This window comes from Mustela nigripes, chromosome 2, assembly GCF_022355385.1.
Source record: "Mustela nigripes isolate SB6536 chromosome 2, MUSNIG.SB6536, whole genome shotgun sequence".
Taxonomy (NCBI): Eukaryota; Metazoa; Chordata; class Mammalia; order Carnivora; family Mustelidae; genus Mustela; species Mustela nigripes.
Genome location: NC_081558.1, coordinates 179,643,333 through 179,658,051, shown reverse-complemented (window position 1 = coordinate 179,658,051; position 14,719 = coordinate 179,643,333). Strand labels below are relative to the sequence as shown.

Sequence of the window (14,719 nt, the reverse complement as noted above, 5' to 3'; positions counted from 1 at the left end):
GTAGCTAGACAGTGATTGGTACAAACAGGGTGCTGAGTCCAGACCTGGGGTAACTCCTTCATTCCTTTGTATTGACTGTTCCAGTGCCAGCAACACTATTTTGGGGAGGATAACAAAGACATCACTCTTTCTCTGCCACTCTCCCCCTCACTTCAACACATAATGTAATGTTAGTCCTGATTTAGTACACAGCATAATGCATTTTTGCCTACCTTGAGTGGGTGAAAAACCTTTTTTCGATTTATGGACTTTTTATTAACTAAGAAATACCATTTACAGTACCTGGACATACCTTTCAAGTTGGTGTAGGATATAGTACAATTATGTGAGATGGATTTTACTTGAGAATGCCTTCTAATCTTTAAGGGGGCACTTCACTGTTTCAGTACCAGTATTGTGGTTTCTAATTACTGTATAGTACTTCAGGGGGGGAACAGGTTTATCTTTTGTTTCAGTTTTATATAGTGAGAATTTACTAAACAGAGGAAAAGAGTTGTACCTTTGTTACTGTGACATTACAAATTATATTTTTAAAAACATCATAATATTAAAGGCCAAACAGCTTTAATTGCTTAATATATGTCAGATATTTTCAAAGATATAAATACCAGTTCTATATTCTCATCACTGTGCTTCTTGGTGCTTTTGGAAGCCTAGTAACTATTGTACTTGAAGTAAAGAACAGAATTTAAAAAAAAGTGAAGATGTGCAGTGGAGATTTTTAACTGTATACTCATTTGCACTTGGGTTAATTTATCCAAGAAATAATGTTTTTTGCTAAATAGATTTATTTGTGAAAATAAAGTCTTAAGGACTTTAGCTAGGAGCTGTACTACAGATATAAAGATCTGCATGTGAAATTTCTGAATGTAAATTTGGCCACCATGTACATTTACTATAACTACCAAACTGCATACTTGATTTTTTTTTACATTATTATGTCAGTTCAGATCACTTAATGCCATTTTAATTATAGATTTATACTTTTATTCTGATATAGAGCTTTATTAATGTTTTTACTCCTTGTTTTATTAAAAAGAAGGTGTTTTGTTTAAAAGGTGACAGCATTCTTCTTAGCAGTAATGAGGCTATATATTATGAAATGTAATGTATTTTTATGGATTTCTTGCAGATCCTTGGACTCGTTGATTATTGATCATAAGATCTTTTGCTGTATGCTGCCTTTTTATCTGCTTCAGCAGTAATGAAATTCTGATATATAAGGGAGATATGTAACCACATAGATCTGGAGAATAATTGAATCTTTTTGTCTCTTTGGATTGGCTGGAAGAGTTGCATACTATATCATTAAAGACTACTGCACTTGTAAATTAGAAAGGGAGACAACATTACAGCACTTATTACTATTCAGAGTTATGTTTAATTCATCTTGACACAAAGATGAACAAGTCTCTGCAGTGTATACTTTGTTGCAAAAATTAATGAGAATTGTACCTCAATGCCATAGAAGATAAAGATATCTCTGAATTTGAAATTACAATTGAGTATTTGGTTTTTCTTTTACCAATTTATAAAGTATACTTATATACATAGGTTAAAGTGTTCACAGTATTGTTTTTTCCCCCAAGTAGACTAATGGTGACCTATTTATTGTTTATTGAAACTAATTATGAACCTGTGAATCAGGATGCCATGAGGATTTGTCATAAATGAACAACTAAATATGTCTTTTAAAAAGTGAAAAATTTTCAGCATTATATAATTGTTGTCTCTTGTCCTCAGTAAAGGCAAATTTGAGGTCCTCTTCAAAGCCAGCACTGTGATAGCATTTTGTATGCAGCATCTTATACTTAATTCACAGAGAATTTAGAAGATACGTACTACTATCATCCTCACTTTATAGGTGAGGAAATTGGGATACAAAGGACTAAGTAATTTGCCCAAGGTTACACCACATAGTGGCAGAACCAGAACATCATCCCTTGAGTATTATCATTGGTAATATTTTCTTTTTAGAGATCCTATGGCACGGTTTATTTTGCTGTTCTTCCTAGTATATGGAATTCTCAACTTTTGGTAGGTACTGTGTAATGGTAACCATTTATCTGTGAACCAGGCTCTTTTTCCCTGGAATCAGTGGTAGAACTTTAATTTCAAATAGTAGTAGAACTAGAAAAATCCTCCTTTCCCTGATTCTCCCCCTGACCAGGGTGTTTTAGGAAGTATTGTCCACTGTCTTTTTTCTCTTCTTGTTGTCTCCCATTCCTACCCCTTTAATTCTCAGACCACCCCCAAATTCTGTGGCAGTTTGCTTTACAGCTTAAGCAGTGAGATCTTGCTAAGATCATCAATAACTCCTCGATTGTCAAAATGGCCATTTTTTTAGTGATCAGCTCTTGGGCCTATGTTTTGCATTTGATCCTAATAATAATTTATTTATTGAAATTCTCTTTTGGCTTTCATGAAACTCTTTAATATTTTCCTCAAATTCCTCTAACCGCTCTTTTTCTTTCTCCTTTCAGGCTTTTTTTTTTTTTTTTCCTTCCTTCCTTTTTCTTTTTTTAAGCCTGCTTCCTAAATGTTAGTGTTGTCCTTGCTTCCATCTTGGGCTGCCACTTTTCTAACTGTACACTCTCTCCCTGCATGATCTTATCCAAAGTCTTAGTATTTTAGTTATTACCTAAGTGCTGATAGATACCAAATTTGTAACTCTAGTTCTTTTTTTCTGAGATTCAGACCAGTGATTTGCTGAGTATCTCTACCTAGAGGTCCCAAAGTACCCCAATCTGAAGAGATTCTAAACAATTCACCACCATCTCCTTTAAGTCAGTTCCTTTCCTGAGTTTCCTCTTCCAGTGTTGCCAAGTCTTGATATTGCCTCCTACCTTTAATTAATTACCACGTTCTGCTCCTTTTGCCTCTTAAATATTTGACACACATGATTTTCCACTGTTTGCCTACAACTCCTGCTCTAATACAGATCCCATTTTTCTTGTAATTTTATTACATCACCTTCTGCTTTTCTTTCTGTAGCTTCATAACTCTTAAGTTGTTCATCTACAGAGTTGCCTTGTGATTTGATCTACCTAAAACCCAAATCAGACTATGCTACTCCTCAGTGTAAACCCCTTTATTATATCACTGGTACCAACACGATCAATGAGAGCTCTTTAATAAGGCACATGTGGCCTTCTTGATCTGGTCCCTTCTTCCTGTCATGTATCTGAACATTTTACTGTTCAGCAGTATTGTCCTTATATTCATCAGGACATACCATACCAAACTCTTTCTCTCTCTGACATATTTTTGGTCATGATGTCCATATGCATAGAACCATCTTTTTCCTTCGTCTGGCTAACCTGTACTATGTCAGGTGTTTTTCTTCTCTGAGAACTTTTCTCCGATGCCACCTCAAACTGTGTTAAGTATCTCACTTCCTTTTTTTTAAGCCTCTGCTTCCTGACTTGCATTCATGGAACTAAAGGATATCCTTGTGTACTTCCAAAGTTGGATTATATTTATTCAGAGTTTTTCCTAAATTGCATTTATGCAAGGTAGCAGAGTCTCTTCAGCATACATGGAAGTATCTCTGGAGCAGTTTATCGTTTAGAGACAAAATTTGAAAATAATAGTATTTACTAACCCAAAGCAGTGTTTCCGGCATTCAGAGCTTATTATAATCTACATCCATGTATCACTGCCACCTCCATGCAAGTTTAGACAAAATTTGAGGAACCCTACTGATAGAAGAGGAGCAAGCTTCTTGGTTTTGGCGGTATTGGGATTGTATACATGTGTGCTAGTAGTCCAGGGTTCAGGATGTGTGAAGCTTTGACTAACTTGGGATTCATCTCCTGTCAAAGGGAAGTTGAGACATTTGTGTTATCTTAAGAGAGAAGAAAATCTACCATCTATATAACTGAATCCCCTCCAGAACTCTTCTACTTTCTTCCAAATAAGATAGAACAGTCTGGTGCTACCTGTTATATACCTAGGTCTTCCCTAGGATGCTGTGTGTTCCCTTAGTGCTTATTATTCTGAATATTTAAAAACTCACATTTTACTTGCTGTTTGGCCCCTACAATCTTGGCACACCAAAGAAAAATAATTGAACGTGGGATTCATTCAGAAGCACAGTACTCTCTTTTGAGAATTTTTCTGAGTTAAAGTTCTCCATTCTTTTTGGTATGGAGATGGATGGATACCATCCGTGGATATTTCTGTAGGAAAATGTCTCCCCTTTGTATTTCTGCATCCCTAGCATGACCCCAAAGAGTGGTATATCTTTTCATGCTACTATTTTCTACCTTCAAGTCCATAGGTCTGTGAAACTTCCCTTTTATAGGATCTTTCCTTCTTGTTCCCACTTTTATCTAAAGTGAGAAAATGCTTTCTCACAATTTCCTGAACTGAAGCTGTTATTGATGATGGTACCAAAGCCTGTGTCTTTGAGGACCACATGAGACCTAAAGATCTACTAACATAGAGCCCATATGAAGACCTTCCTTCAGCTCTGGAAAACACTGATATTTTACTAATAAACTAATCTGAATGAATTTCTCAGTATTTGAGTGACTTGAGATTTTACTGGAGGGAGGGTGGGGAGCATTCCTTTCATGCTACCATAAGGCTAGACTCCTATTTTCTCTTTAGTATTCCATCTCCTTTTTCCAAGAAAGTCCTGCTGAGTTTTTCAACTTCAGCCTAGTTTTTAAATGGCTGGTTGGCTCCCAGGACTGTATGTAGGAGAAATCTGTTGGCACAATCCTCCACAATCCTTTCAGTTTCCCCCTAGTTGTTTTTTGTTCTTATTTTTTCTTTACCGTGTATCAGAACTGGTTAATTAAGCTGATGCCATTCCTCCCTGATATTTTTGATGCATAGTTTCCAAACCCTTGAAACATTTGCTTACATTCCAAGTTCTGATTCCTCCCTCACCCATTCCTCTCATTGTCATTTTCCCTCTGCCTGTCAGTAACTTTGGTTCCCAGAGCCCCCTTTTTCAGGAAAGGGCCTTAAATGTTTCTTTCTTACCCTTTAGCGTTTGAATTTGTACCATTTGCAGTTTTCTTCTTCTCATCCACCCCAGATGCTAGTACATCCCGGCATAGTCAGGATGCCTTTCCTCTTTACTGTTGGGTGAGCTCCATCACACCCCCTTCACACAGGTGGTTCTTCTGTTCAGTAAGGATCAGGATGTAGCTAATAACCCATTAGTCTGCCTTTCCAGCGCTGCAGACCCACTGCTTCCACTCCCAGCTGCTGCAGAGATTGCAGATAAAATCTAAAGGAGAAGCTCCCTGTCTTCTCAGGTCTTAATCTCCAAAACAAGTTAATAAAAATGGTAACGCAGGATATGCCTTACTTATTCTGTGCTCTTATTTCAATCCCTGTGATCACTGGATTTAGGATAACTGATAGGCAATAAAAATGTATGGATTTTTTTAAAGAAATACATTTAAAAGCAGAAAATATGATATATTAGATTAAAATGTCTTGGCCTTAGAGTAAACATAACCTTATAGCAAAGAACAAAACCTGTATATGGTGGAGTGGATGCTGTCTAGTACACCAGTGCCTCAAGGCTCCTGGGGCAGAAAACTGAACTACTCTGTAAGCTTGAGATGGGCCACCTCCTTTTCCCCAAAGGAAAGGCACTTTAAACATATTTAACATATAACTCAAAAAGAAATGAATGCCTGTATTTAGAGTTGATAATTACTTTTTGCCTTAATCCTTAAATGTGCAAATTATATGTAAATAAGCAGGGCCAGGAAGGACAGCCATAATTCAAGTTGGGGCCTCGCCTCAAACCCCAGTAGAGAATTCTAGTAAGCTAGGCTGGACTATATGGAGACCCCCTTTATTTTTGTTTTTATTTTTTATTTTCTGACTTTTTTTTTTCCTGTAAGCAGATAGAGCTTATTGATTCAGAACTAAGGAGAGCAGAATGACCTTTTCTCTCTGTATCTTAAGTCCAAAATTTGAGTCTGTGATATATGTATATATATTTCACTCAGTAAAAAAGAGCCTGAAAGGCTTAAGTTAGGCTTTTAATGCCTATAGTAGAGCTGGCTTGGGTGTCTTCTAAGTGTTGTGCTGGGTATGGGTGAGAAAGAGGGTGGTGGTTTGGGGCGGCCTCTGGACTCTTTTCTGCCTCACCAAATGGTAGCAAAGAACATATCATAGTCACAGATATGTATCATTGCCATTTTCACAATGTGAAAGTTCTTTATTACCACCTATTATGAAGTGTTTCACAGCAACCCCACAAGGTAGATGAATTGCTAGAATATAAAAATTTGGGCATATTCTTTTGCCTAGAGAAAGAAGCAGGGATGGACAGGAGCCAAGCACTCTATCTCCTAGATTCAGTAATACCCAGTACATGTTTCTGTCATTGTCTTGACTTGGAATGAAAAAAGGGAAAAGCAGAAAATTATTAGGGAAATACCTGGTTATTACAGTGTTTTATTTTTCTCCTGTATAAAGAGATCTGACATAGTCAAGGTTCATGGTTACATTATCAACCATCTTTCTTGGTAACCAGTGGAGTTTATTATACATCTTAAAGAAATGTATTAACTATGCCTGTAAGACACATTCTTCTACATTTAAATATGTTTGTACTCTTGCAGATCACTGCTAAATACACATTGGGGTAGTAGTTGGCATGAAGTGTGGTGGGAATACAAGTAGAATAAAGAAAATACTGTGCTCCTTGCTCTTAAAGTGCTTGTAATCTTGGGAGGAAATCCAACCTACCAAAAAATAAATATAATGGAAAATAAACTTGGCCTAAAAACATTAAAAGTGTCTTAGAATCTGTTATTAGTCCCTCTGAATTATCTAGGAGACCAAATCATTAAATGTGGATTTAACATAGGGATTGCTTTTATTAAAAAAAAAGTTGAGAGTAATATGTTTGTTTTGTAGGATTATGCCTATCATCTTATATGAAGAAAATGTTTTACTCTCTTTTCTTACTTACCATAATATGTTTTAATGTGTTATGACTATATTTTAGTATGCAACATTAGGTGCTCTCAGTTTATAGCTTAGAACTGTTTAAATATTAATATGTCTATTAACTATGGGGCTATGGAATATGCAGTAGTTAATTTTCTTTATTTTTCTTTCTCTAATGTACTGTGACAGTTATGGTACACATAGTTATATAAAATTAAGAAAAGAGAAGTAAAACTATTTTGATTAAGGTACATGTTTTGGTAAAATTTCGTGTCATAAGTAGTGTTTTCCCAACAGAGATGGCTATATCTATTTTCTGCTCTCATTCTCTGACATCAACTGTTGGGTCCAAAAAGTCAGTCAATCCTCACACTCTGGAGTTAGCACAGACACCGCAAGTTCAGGGCTCAGGCCTCCAGGACTGTCCTCATCCTGGATGCGAGTCATAAGTCCCAGTTGGCCACGAGTACTTCTGACTAACCAGTTGTAAATTCTAGAGTCCCCATAACTTCCTCCACAGTTTGATAACTGTTAGAACTCAGGAATAGCCAAATGGAAGCAAAGTTTTGGAGGCTGCAAGTGGCACAGAGCTTTCATGCCCTTTTCAAGCATGTTGCTCTCCCAGCACATCAGTATGTTTTTCACCAACCCAGAAGCTGTCCTAATATCTTTATTCAGGAGTTTTTATAACCCAGTCTTCAGTTCCACTCCCTTCTCCTGAGGTCAGTTGAGGGGAGCGATGCTGAACTTCCTACCCTCTATTCAAGCATTTGGTCTTTCTGGTAGCCAGTCCCCTCCAGAAACTACCTACGGATACCCTTTCTTGAGTTAAAAGATATTCCTACCACTAAGGAAATTCCAAGGGTTTTAGGAGTTCTGTGCCAGGAACTTAAGACAAAGATCAAATATATGCTTTTTATCATATATGATACCACCCTATAATGAGAAAATATATATTGATAGAATTCGAAATCTTAGCAGTCAAGGCTTTCAGCGATTGCTTTGCATCTGTGTCAGTTATTTGATCACAATTTGGCTTGTCAGTATGGTGGCTTCTTTTTCACTTCTGTACTCTGTGGCTTTAGAAGATCCTCATCACTATCTCATTGTTACCATTTCATTTCATGCTAGATGAGTTTAGGAAGTTGTCAGTACACCAAGATGTTATACTCCAGAGTTCATTATAATTTCATAGTTTTAAATACAAAATATATTTTCTGTTGAAAGAGTAGGGTAAATGGTGAATGTTTTTATACCAATTCATTGGCTTTGGCAAGATAGTATGCTAAGTTCAAAAGAAGAAAATTGGGAGTATTGAGGATGAAAAGGCCGATGATTGCTTTTAAATCTAGGGAAATGAGAACTTTGCTGTTCAGTGTCTACAGATACCAGAGGAAAGATAATGTGTACTGTGGACCGAATTGTATGCTCCAAAATTCATATGTTAAAGTCCTAACCCAAATGTGACTGTATTTGGAGATAAGGTATGTAAAGAGGTAATTGAGGTTAAATGAGATTATGAAGGCAAAGCCCTAATCCAATAGGAGGGTGACATTATAAGAAGAGGAAAGAGGCACCAGGGATGGGCCACTCCGGTAAAGGCCATATGAGGACACAGCAAGAAGGCAGCCATGTGCAGGCTAAAGAGAGAGGCCTGGGGAAAAATCAAACCTGCCAGTGCCTTGATCTTGGACTTCGAGCTTCCAGATCTGTGAGAAAATTAGTTTCTCTTGTTTAAACTACCCAGTCTTTGATATTTATTACAGCAGTCTTAGGAAACACAAATTGTGACAATAGAATTACAGCCAGTGCTCCACCAATATAATGTTAGTGAGAAACAGAGTATGCAAAGGTGGGGAAATAGATGTCTTATAAGGAGGAGCTCTGGCATTGTAACTTTTATTTAGAAAGTCATTGTAGTTGATTAGTTATATCTTATGTAATGACTTGAAATGTTTTTCATTGTATATTTTTATTAATACAGATCTATATTTATAAGGATTATGTCTCTGATAACTTTATTTCTTGTTTGTCTGAAAGGCTTCACAGCATAATACAGTAGTTAAAATCAGAGGCCCTGGAATCAGACCGCCTGTATATGAATCCTAGTACTGTTTCTTCCTTGGACAGATTACCTCACCTAATGTCGATTCCCTGCTCTGAAATAAGTGAGATAATAGTACTTACCTTTGTGGTGGTTGTAAACCTCTTAGTATACTGCCTGTTCTTCAACGTAAGCGCCTATCTTTATTCTGTGTAAAGTTTTATGTTATACACAGGAATGTGTAGAAATAAGTTGTGATGTTCCATCAGCAAAAGGAAAATGGATGTTGGCTCTATTGTTTTATTTGAGGTGAAATTCACATAATATTAACCACTTTAGAGTGAACAACAGTTCAGTGGCATTTAGTACTTTCACAGTGGTGTATAACCATCACCTCTAGTTCCAAAACATCATCACCTCACAGTAAAATCCTGTACAAGTAAAGCAGTGCTCAGCATTTTCTTTTCTCCCCAACCCCTGGAAAATACCAGTCTGCTTTCTGTCCTTATGGACTTATATAATTTGATATTTCATATGAACAAGTCATAAAATGTGACCATTTATATCTGGCTTTTTCACTTAGTATGATATTTTGGAGGTTTTGGATATTCACGTTGTAGTATGTATTAGTACTTCCTTTCTTTTTACACTCCATCTCTCTAATACCTAGAAGTGGAATTGCTGGGTCATATGGTAATTTTATGTTTATCTTTTTGAGGAGGCACCAAATTGTTATCCACAGTGTCTGAAACAATTTACATTCCTATTGGCAATATATAAGGGTACCGGTCTTCACATCCTTATTAACACTTGCATTTTTCCATTTTTGTTTTTTCATTACAGCCATTCTGGTGTGTGTGTAGTATCTCTCCTTTCCCTTATGACTAATGATGCTGAGCATCTTCCTTTTTGTATTTATTGGCCATTTCTGTATCTCCTTTGGATAAGTTATCTATTCAGGTCCTTCAACCATTTTTAATTAGATTGTCTTGTTTTTAAATTATTAAGAGTTCTTTATATATCTTAGATACTAGACTCTTTCACATATGTATAGTTTGTATATAGTTTCACTCTTTTTGTGAAATATCTTTCCACTTGATAATGTCCTTTGGTGCACAGCCTTTAAGTTGCACGAAGTGTCTGTTTTTTCTTTTTTTTTTTTTAATTTTTATTTTTTTTTTAAGATTTATTTATTTATTTGACAGAGAGAGATTACAAGTAGGCAGAGAGGCAGGCAGAGAGAGAGAGAGGAGGAAGCAGGCTCCCTGCTGAGCAGAGAGCCCGATGCGGGACTCGATCCCAGGACCCGGAGATCATGACCTGAGCCGAAGGCAGCGGCTTAACCCACTGAGCCACCCAGGCGCCCGTCTGTTTTTTCTTTTGTTGCTCATGCTTTTAGAGTCATATCTAAGAATCTGTTGCCAAGTCCCAGATTATATAGATTTACTCCCATTTATCCTAAGAATTGTATGATTTCAGTTTTATATTTGGGTCAATTTTTTAAAAAAAGATTTTATTTATGTATTTATTTCTTAAATACTATTATTATTATTTTTAATTGTGCATGGGCACATGAACGGTGGGAGGGGCAGAAGGAGAGGGAGAGAATCTCAAGCTGACTCCACTTTGAGCATGGAGCCTGATGTGGGCTCAGTCTCATGATCTCGAGTTCATGACCTGAGCTGAAATTAAGAGTTGGACCCTAACTGACTGAGCCACCTACGTGCCCCTAATTAATTTTTTAGATACACTGTGCTGTAGGGGCCCAATTTCTTTTTTTTTCTTTTTTTCATGTGGACATCCTGTTGTCCCAGTGCCATTTGATGAAGAGACTATTCTTCTGTTGTTACTACTATTTTTAAATCTACGTCTTGACTAGAAAGGAACTCTAATGAAGTAATTAAGATTACTGGATCCAAATCTGGCATTACTGCTTATGACCTTGTGACTTTTGGCAAGTTATTTAAACTTCCTAACACTTAATTTTCTTCAAATATAAAATAATGAAAAACCAACTCTATAACATTATTGTGACTATTGTATAATGCACGTACAGCACTTAGCAAGATTCCTGATAAAGAGAGATCAGTTTTGGCAAGAATTACCATCAATATTTGTGATTTTTTTTTTTAATTTAACTTATTTATTTGATACACAGAGATCACAAGTAGGCAGAGAAGCAGGCAGAGGGAGAGAAGGGGGAGGAAGCAGGCTCCCTGCTGAGCAGAGAGCCCAATGCGGAGCTCGATCCCAGGACCCTGAGATCATGACCTGAGTCAAAGGCAGAGGCCTAACCCAATGAGCCACCCAGGCGCCCCAATATTTGTGATATATTTTTTTAAAGATTTTATTTATTTTTCAGAGAGAGAGAGAGGGAGAGAGAGCATGAGCACAGGCAGACAGAATGGCAGACAGAGGCAGAGGGAGAAGCAGGCTCCCTGCCGAGCAAGGAGCCGGATGTGGGACTCAGTCCCAGGATGCTGGGATCATGACCTGAGCTGAAGGCAGCTGTTTAACCAACTGAGCCATCCAGGCGTCCCTATTTGTGATTTTTAAAGAAATAACTATTTAGTAACAACTAACCCAAATTACGGTCCATGAGGCCTAGACTAATACTAATTCTTCAAAAGATGGGAGTAATGAATCCAGATGAGTTGAAATAAGTTAGAAAAACATTACGAGGGTGCCTGGGTGGCTCAATGGGTTAAGCCGCTGCCTTCGGCTCGGGTCATGATCTCAGGGTCCTGAGATCGAGCCCTGCATCGGGCTCTCTGCTCAGCAGGGAGCCTGCTTCCTTCTCTCTCTCTGCCTGCCTCTCTGCCTGCTTGTCATCTCTCTCTCTGTCAAATAAATAAATAAAATCTTTAAAAAAAAAAAAGAAAAGAAAAACATTACGATTGAGTGGCAATTCAATAGTATATTATGTATGTTAAATACACCTTACCAACTGTCATTATTTTATGAATAAGAAATTTGAAGTTTAGAATATTAACTGATTTTGCTGAGGTATCATCATGCAATGAGCCAATGGTAGAGGGAGGATTCAAATCCTGCCTCATTGGAAGGTCTGCTGCTTCACGCTGTATTATATAATGACTTAATGTAGAAAAAAGGATTTAATAAACACATGATCTGTCTTCCTTCCTGGAATTTCATAAAATACTACAGTAAGAAGAGATGAAAAGTGTGTGTGTGTGTGTGTGTGTGTGTGAGTGAGAGAGAGAGAGAGAGAGAGAGACATATATGTGTGCCACATAAAACATTGCATACAATCAGTTTTCTAAGCGAATATTTTATTGTGATTTATATATACTTTTGGTTAAACTTCTCACTGTAGCATATCTGTACTTTTATAATTCTTTATATAATTAATATTTATAATCCAAGTATTCATTTTTGACTAATCTTTTAGTATATTGAATGCAAAAATTTTAACATCTAGTAAATCATTTTCTTCTTTTTTTTTTTTAAATTAAGGTCTCCAAGTCTAATATTTCAAATATTATTGAAAAAAACTTTGGAATTCATACATTTAGGTTTCTTTTGTGGTTCTCTTAGATGTAATAAAGGAACAGAATCGAGAATTACGAGGTACACAGAGGGCTATAATCAGAGATCGAGCAGCTTTAGAGAAACAAGAAAAACAGCTGGTAAGTAGAACATTAAATTTCAGTATAACTTTTCAAACAAATTTGGAAATTAGTGTCAGAATAATTAGCTAACTAAGAAAAAGACACATGGCAGGTGGTAAGTGATTTACTAAAAAATGGCATTTACCGTCTTCCTGCATTTTCTGCTTACCTTTGTTGATTCTGTCATTCTGCTCACTTTTATCAGGATTCTGTGAATTCTGCTCGTTATAAAATCAAATTATTCTTCAGTTTGTAGAAGTCATGAATGCCTAGGAGGAAGTATTGCTCAAAACACAGCTACTTCATTCTCAGTTAACAACAAAGACCAAATAGTCCTGAATAGCAAGAAAGGGTTAGAAGAAATAATTATGTGGACTCATAGGTATCTTACTTGATTTTTGGTGATTATTGTGTCTGTGATAATGAATGTAGTTTTAAAAAATTAGATTATCTTGTCCATTTTTAAATATTTTTATGTTATGTTTTTAAAATGTGTATTTAATATGGCTTCCTTCACTCATCATAATTATTTTGAGATTAATATTATAACATAATCAGTATTAATTTTTTTTATTTACTTCATTGTATGGATGTTTCACAGTTTATTTATCTGCTCATCAGCTAGTGGACATTTGGGTTATTTCCAGGTTTGGGCTCTTTTGAATAAAGTTGCTATAAGGATGCAATTGAAGTCTTTGTGTGCACATATGTTTTCGTTCCTCTTGGGTGTATTCCTAGGAGTGGGATTGCTGGATCATAGGGTAAATGTATGTTTAACTGTGTGAGAAACTGATAGACAGTTTTGCAAATTGGCTGTAATGTTTTCTGTTCCTACCAGCTGTATATGAAAGTAAAGTTGTTTCCCATCCTGGCCAATAGTTAGAGTTGACAGTCTTTTTACTTTTAGTCATTCTGGTGGCGTATAGTGGATTGTCATTTTAAATTGTATTTTGCTAATTGCCATTGATGTTCAGCATCTTTTCATGTGCCTTTGTGCCATTTATAGGGCAAAAGTGTTGTTTTTTTTTTTTTTGCCAAAGTGTCTATTAAAATATTTTACCTATTTTTTTATGAATGTTTATTTATTTGTTAGGGTTTTTTATATATTTCAAATACAAGTACCTTACTGCATATATATTTTACAAATACTTTCTTCAGTTATTGTTCTTTTATTTTCCTGATAGTGTCTTTTGTAAAACAGAAGATTTTTATTATTTTTATTTTTTTTAAAGGTTTTTTTTTTTTTTTTTTTGAATGATTTTATTTATTTGGCAGAGAGAGATGCGGCGAGAGAGGGAACACAAACAGGGGCAGTGGGAGAGGGAGAAGCAGGCTTTCCGCTGAGCAGGGAGCCCAATGTGGGGCTTGATCCCAGGATCCTGGGATAATGACCTGAACCAAAGGCAGACACTTAACGACTGAGCCAACCAGGTGCCCCAGATTTTTATTTTAATCAAGTGCAATATATTATTCCTTTTCTCTGTGATTAGTACTTTTAGTGTCTCAGGAAAGCTTTCTCTAACCCAAAGTTGCTAGTTTTTCTCTTATGTGTTCCTCTAGAAGTATATTTTTAGTTCTTATATTTAGGACTGTGAACCATATTGAATTAAGTTTTACTGTGTTATCAGGTGAGGGTACAGCCTCACTTCTGCATCTGTTGAGATGATGATCATGTAGTTTTTCTTCTTTTGTCTGTTAATGTAGTGAATTACATTTATTGATTTACTAATGCTGAATCAAGCTTTTTCTCCTGGGATAAGCTCCATTGGTAAGACATGTTTTTTTAAAAATATTTTTTCTCAGTATGCTGAAATTTTGTAAAGAATATTTTCATCCATGTTCGTGAAAGATACTCATTTGTAGTCATCTCTTCATGCAGTGTCTTTATTTGGTTTTGACATCTGAGTGATGCTGACTTTAAAGCATGAGTTGGTTTCTCTTACTGTTCCTTTACTGGAAGAGTTTGTGTATTTCTTCCTTAAATGTTTGATAGGATTCATCAGTAAAGCGATTGGGAGGGAACTTTTCTTTGTGGATAGGTTTCTAAACTATAAATTCAATTTTTAGGAAAAAACAGATACAGAATGGATCAGGATAACTGTCTTTTTAAATG

General features: G+C 36.1%; 1 protein-coding gene across 2 annotated transcripts in view; it reads left to right on the top strand.

The window, feature by feature from the left end:
* CHMP2B (charged multivesicular body protein 2B) overlaps nucleotides 1-14,719 on the top strand; it is a 28,700-nt gene that overhangs the window by 1,361 nt on the left and 12,620 nt on the right. Inside the window, exon 2 of one of the 2 annotated variants that reach the window (XM_059392136.1) lies at nucleotides 12,533-12,624. The exons of the other annotated variant lie outside the window; for it this stretch is intronic. Within the exon in view, the coding sequence (XP_059248119.1) occupies nucleotides 12,533-12,624 (92 nt within the window). The remainder of the gene's footprint in view (nucleotides 1-12,532; nucleotides 12,625-14,719) is intronic. 2 annotated transcript variants of the gene reach the window in all.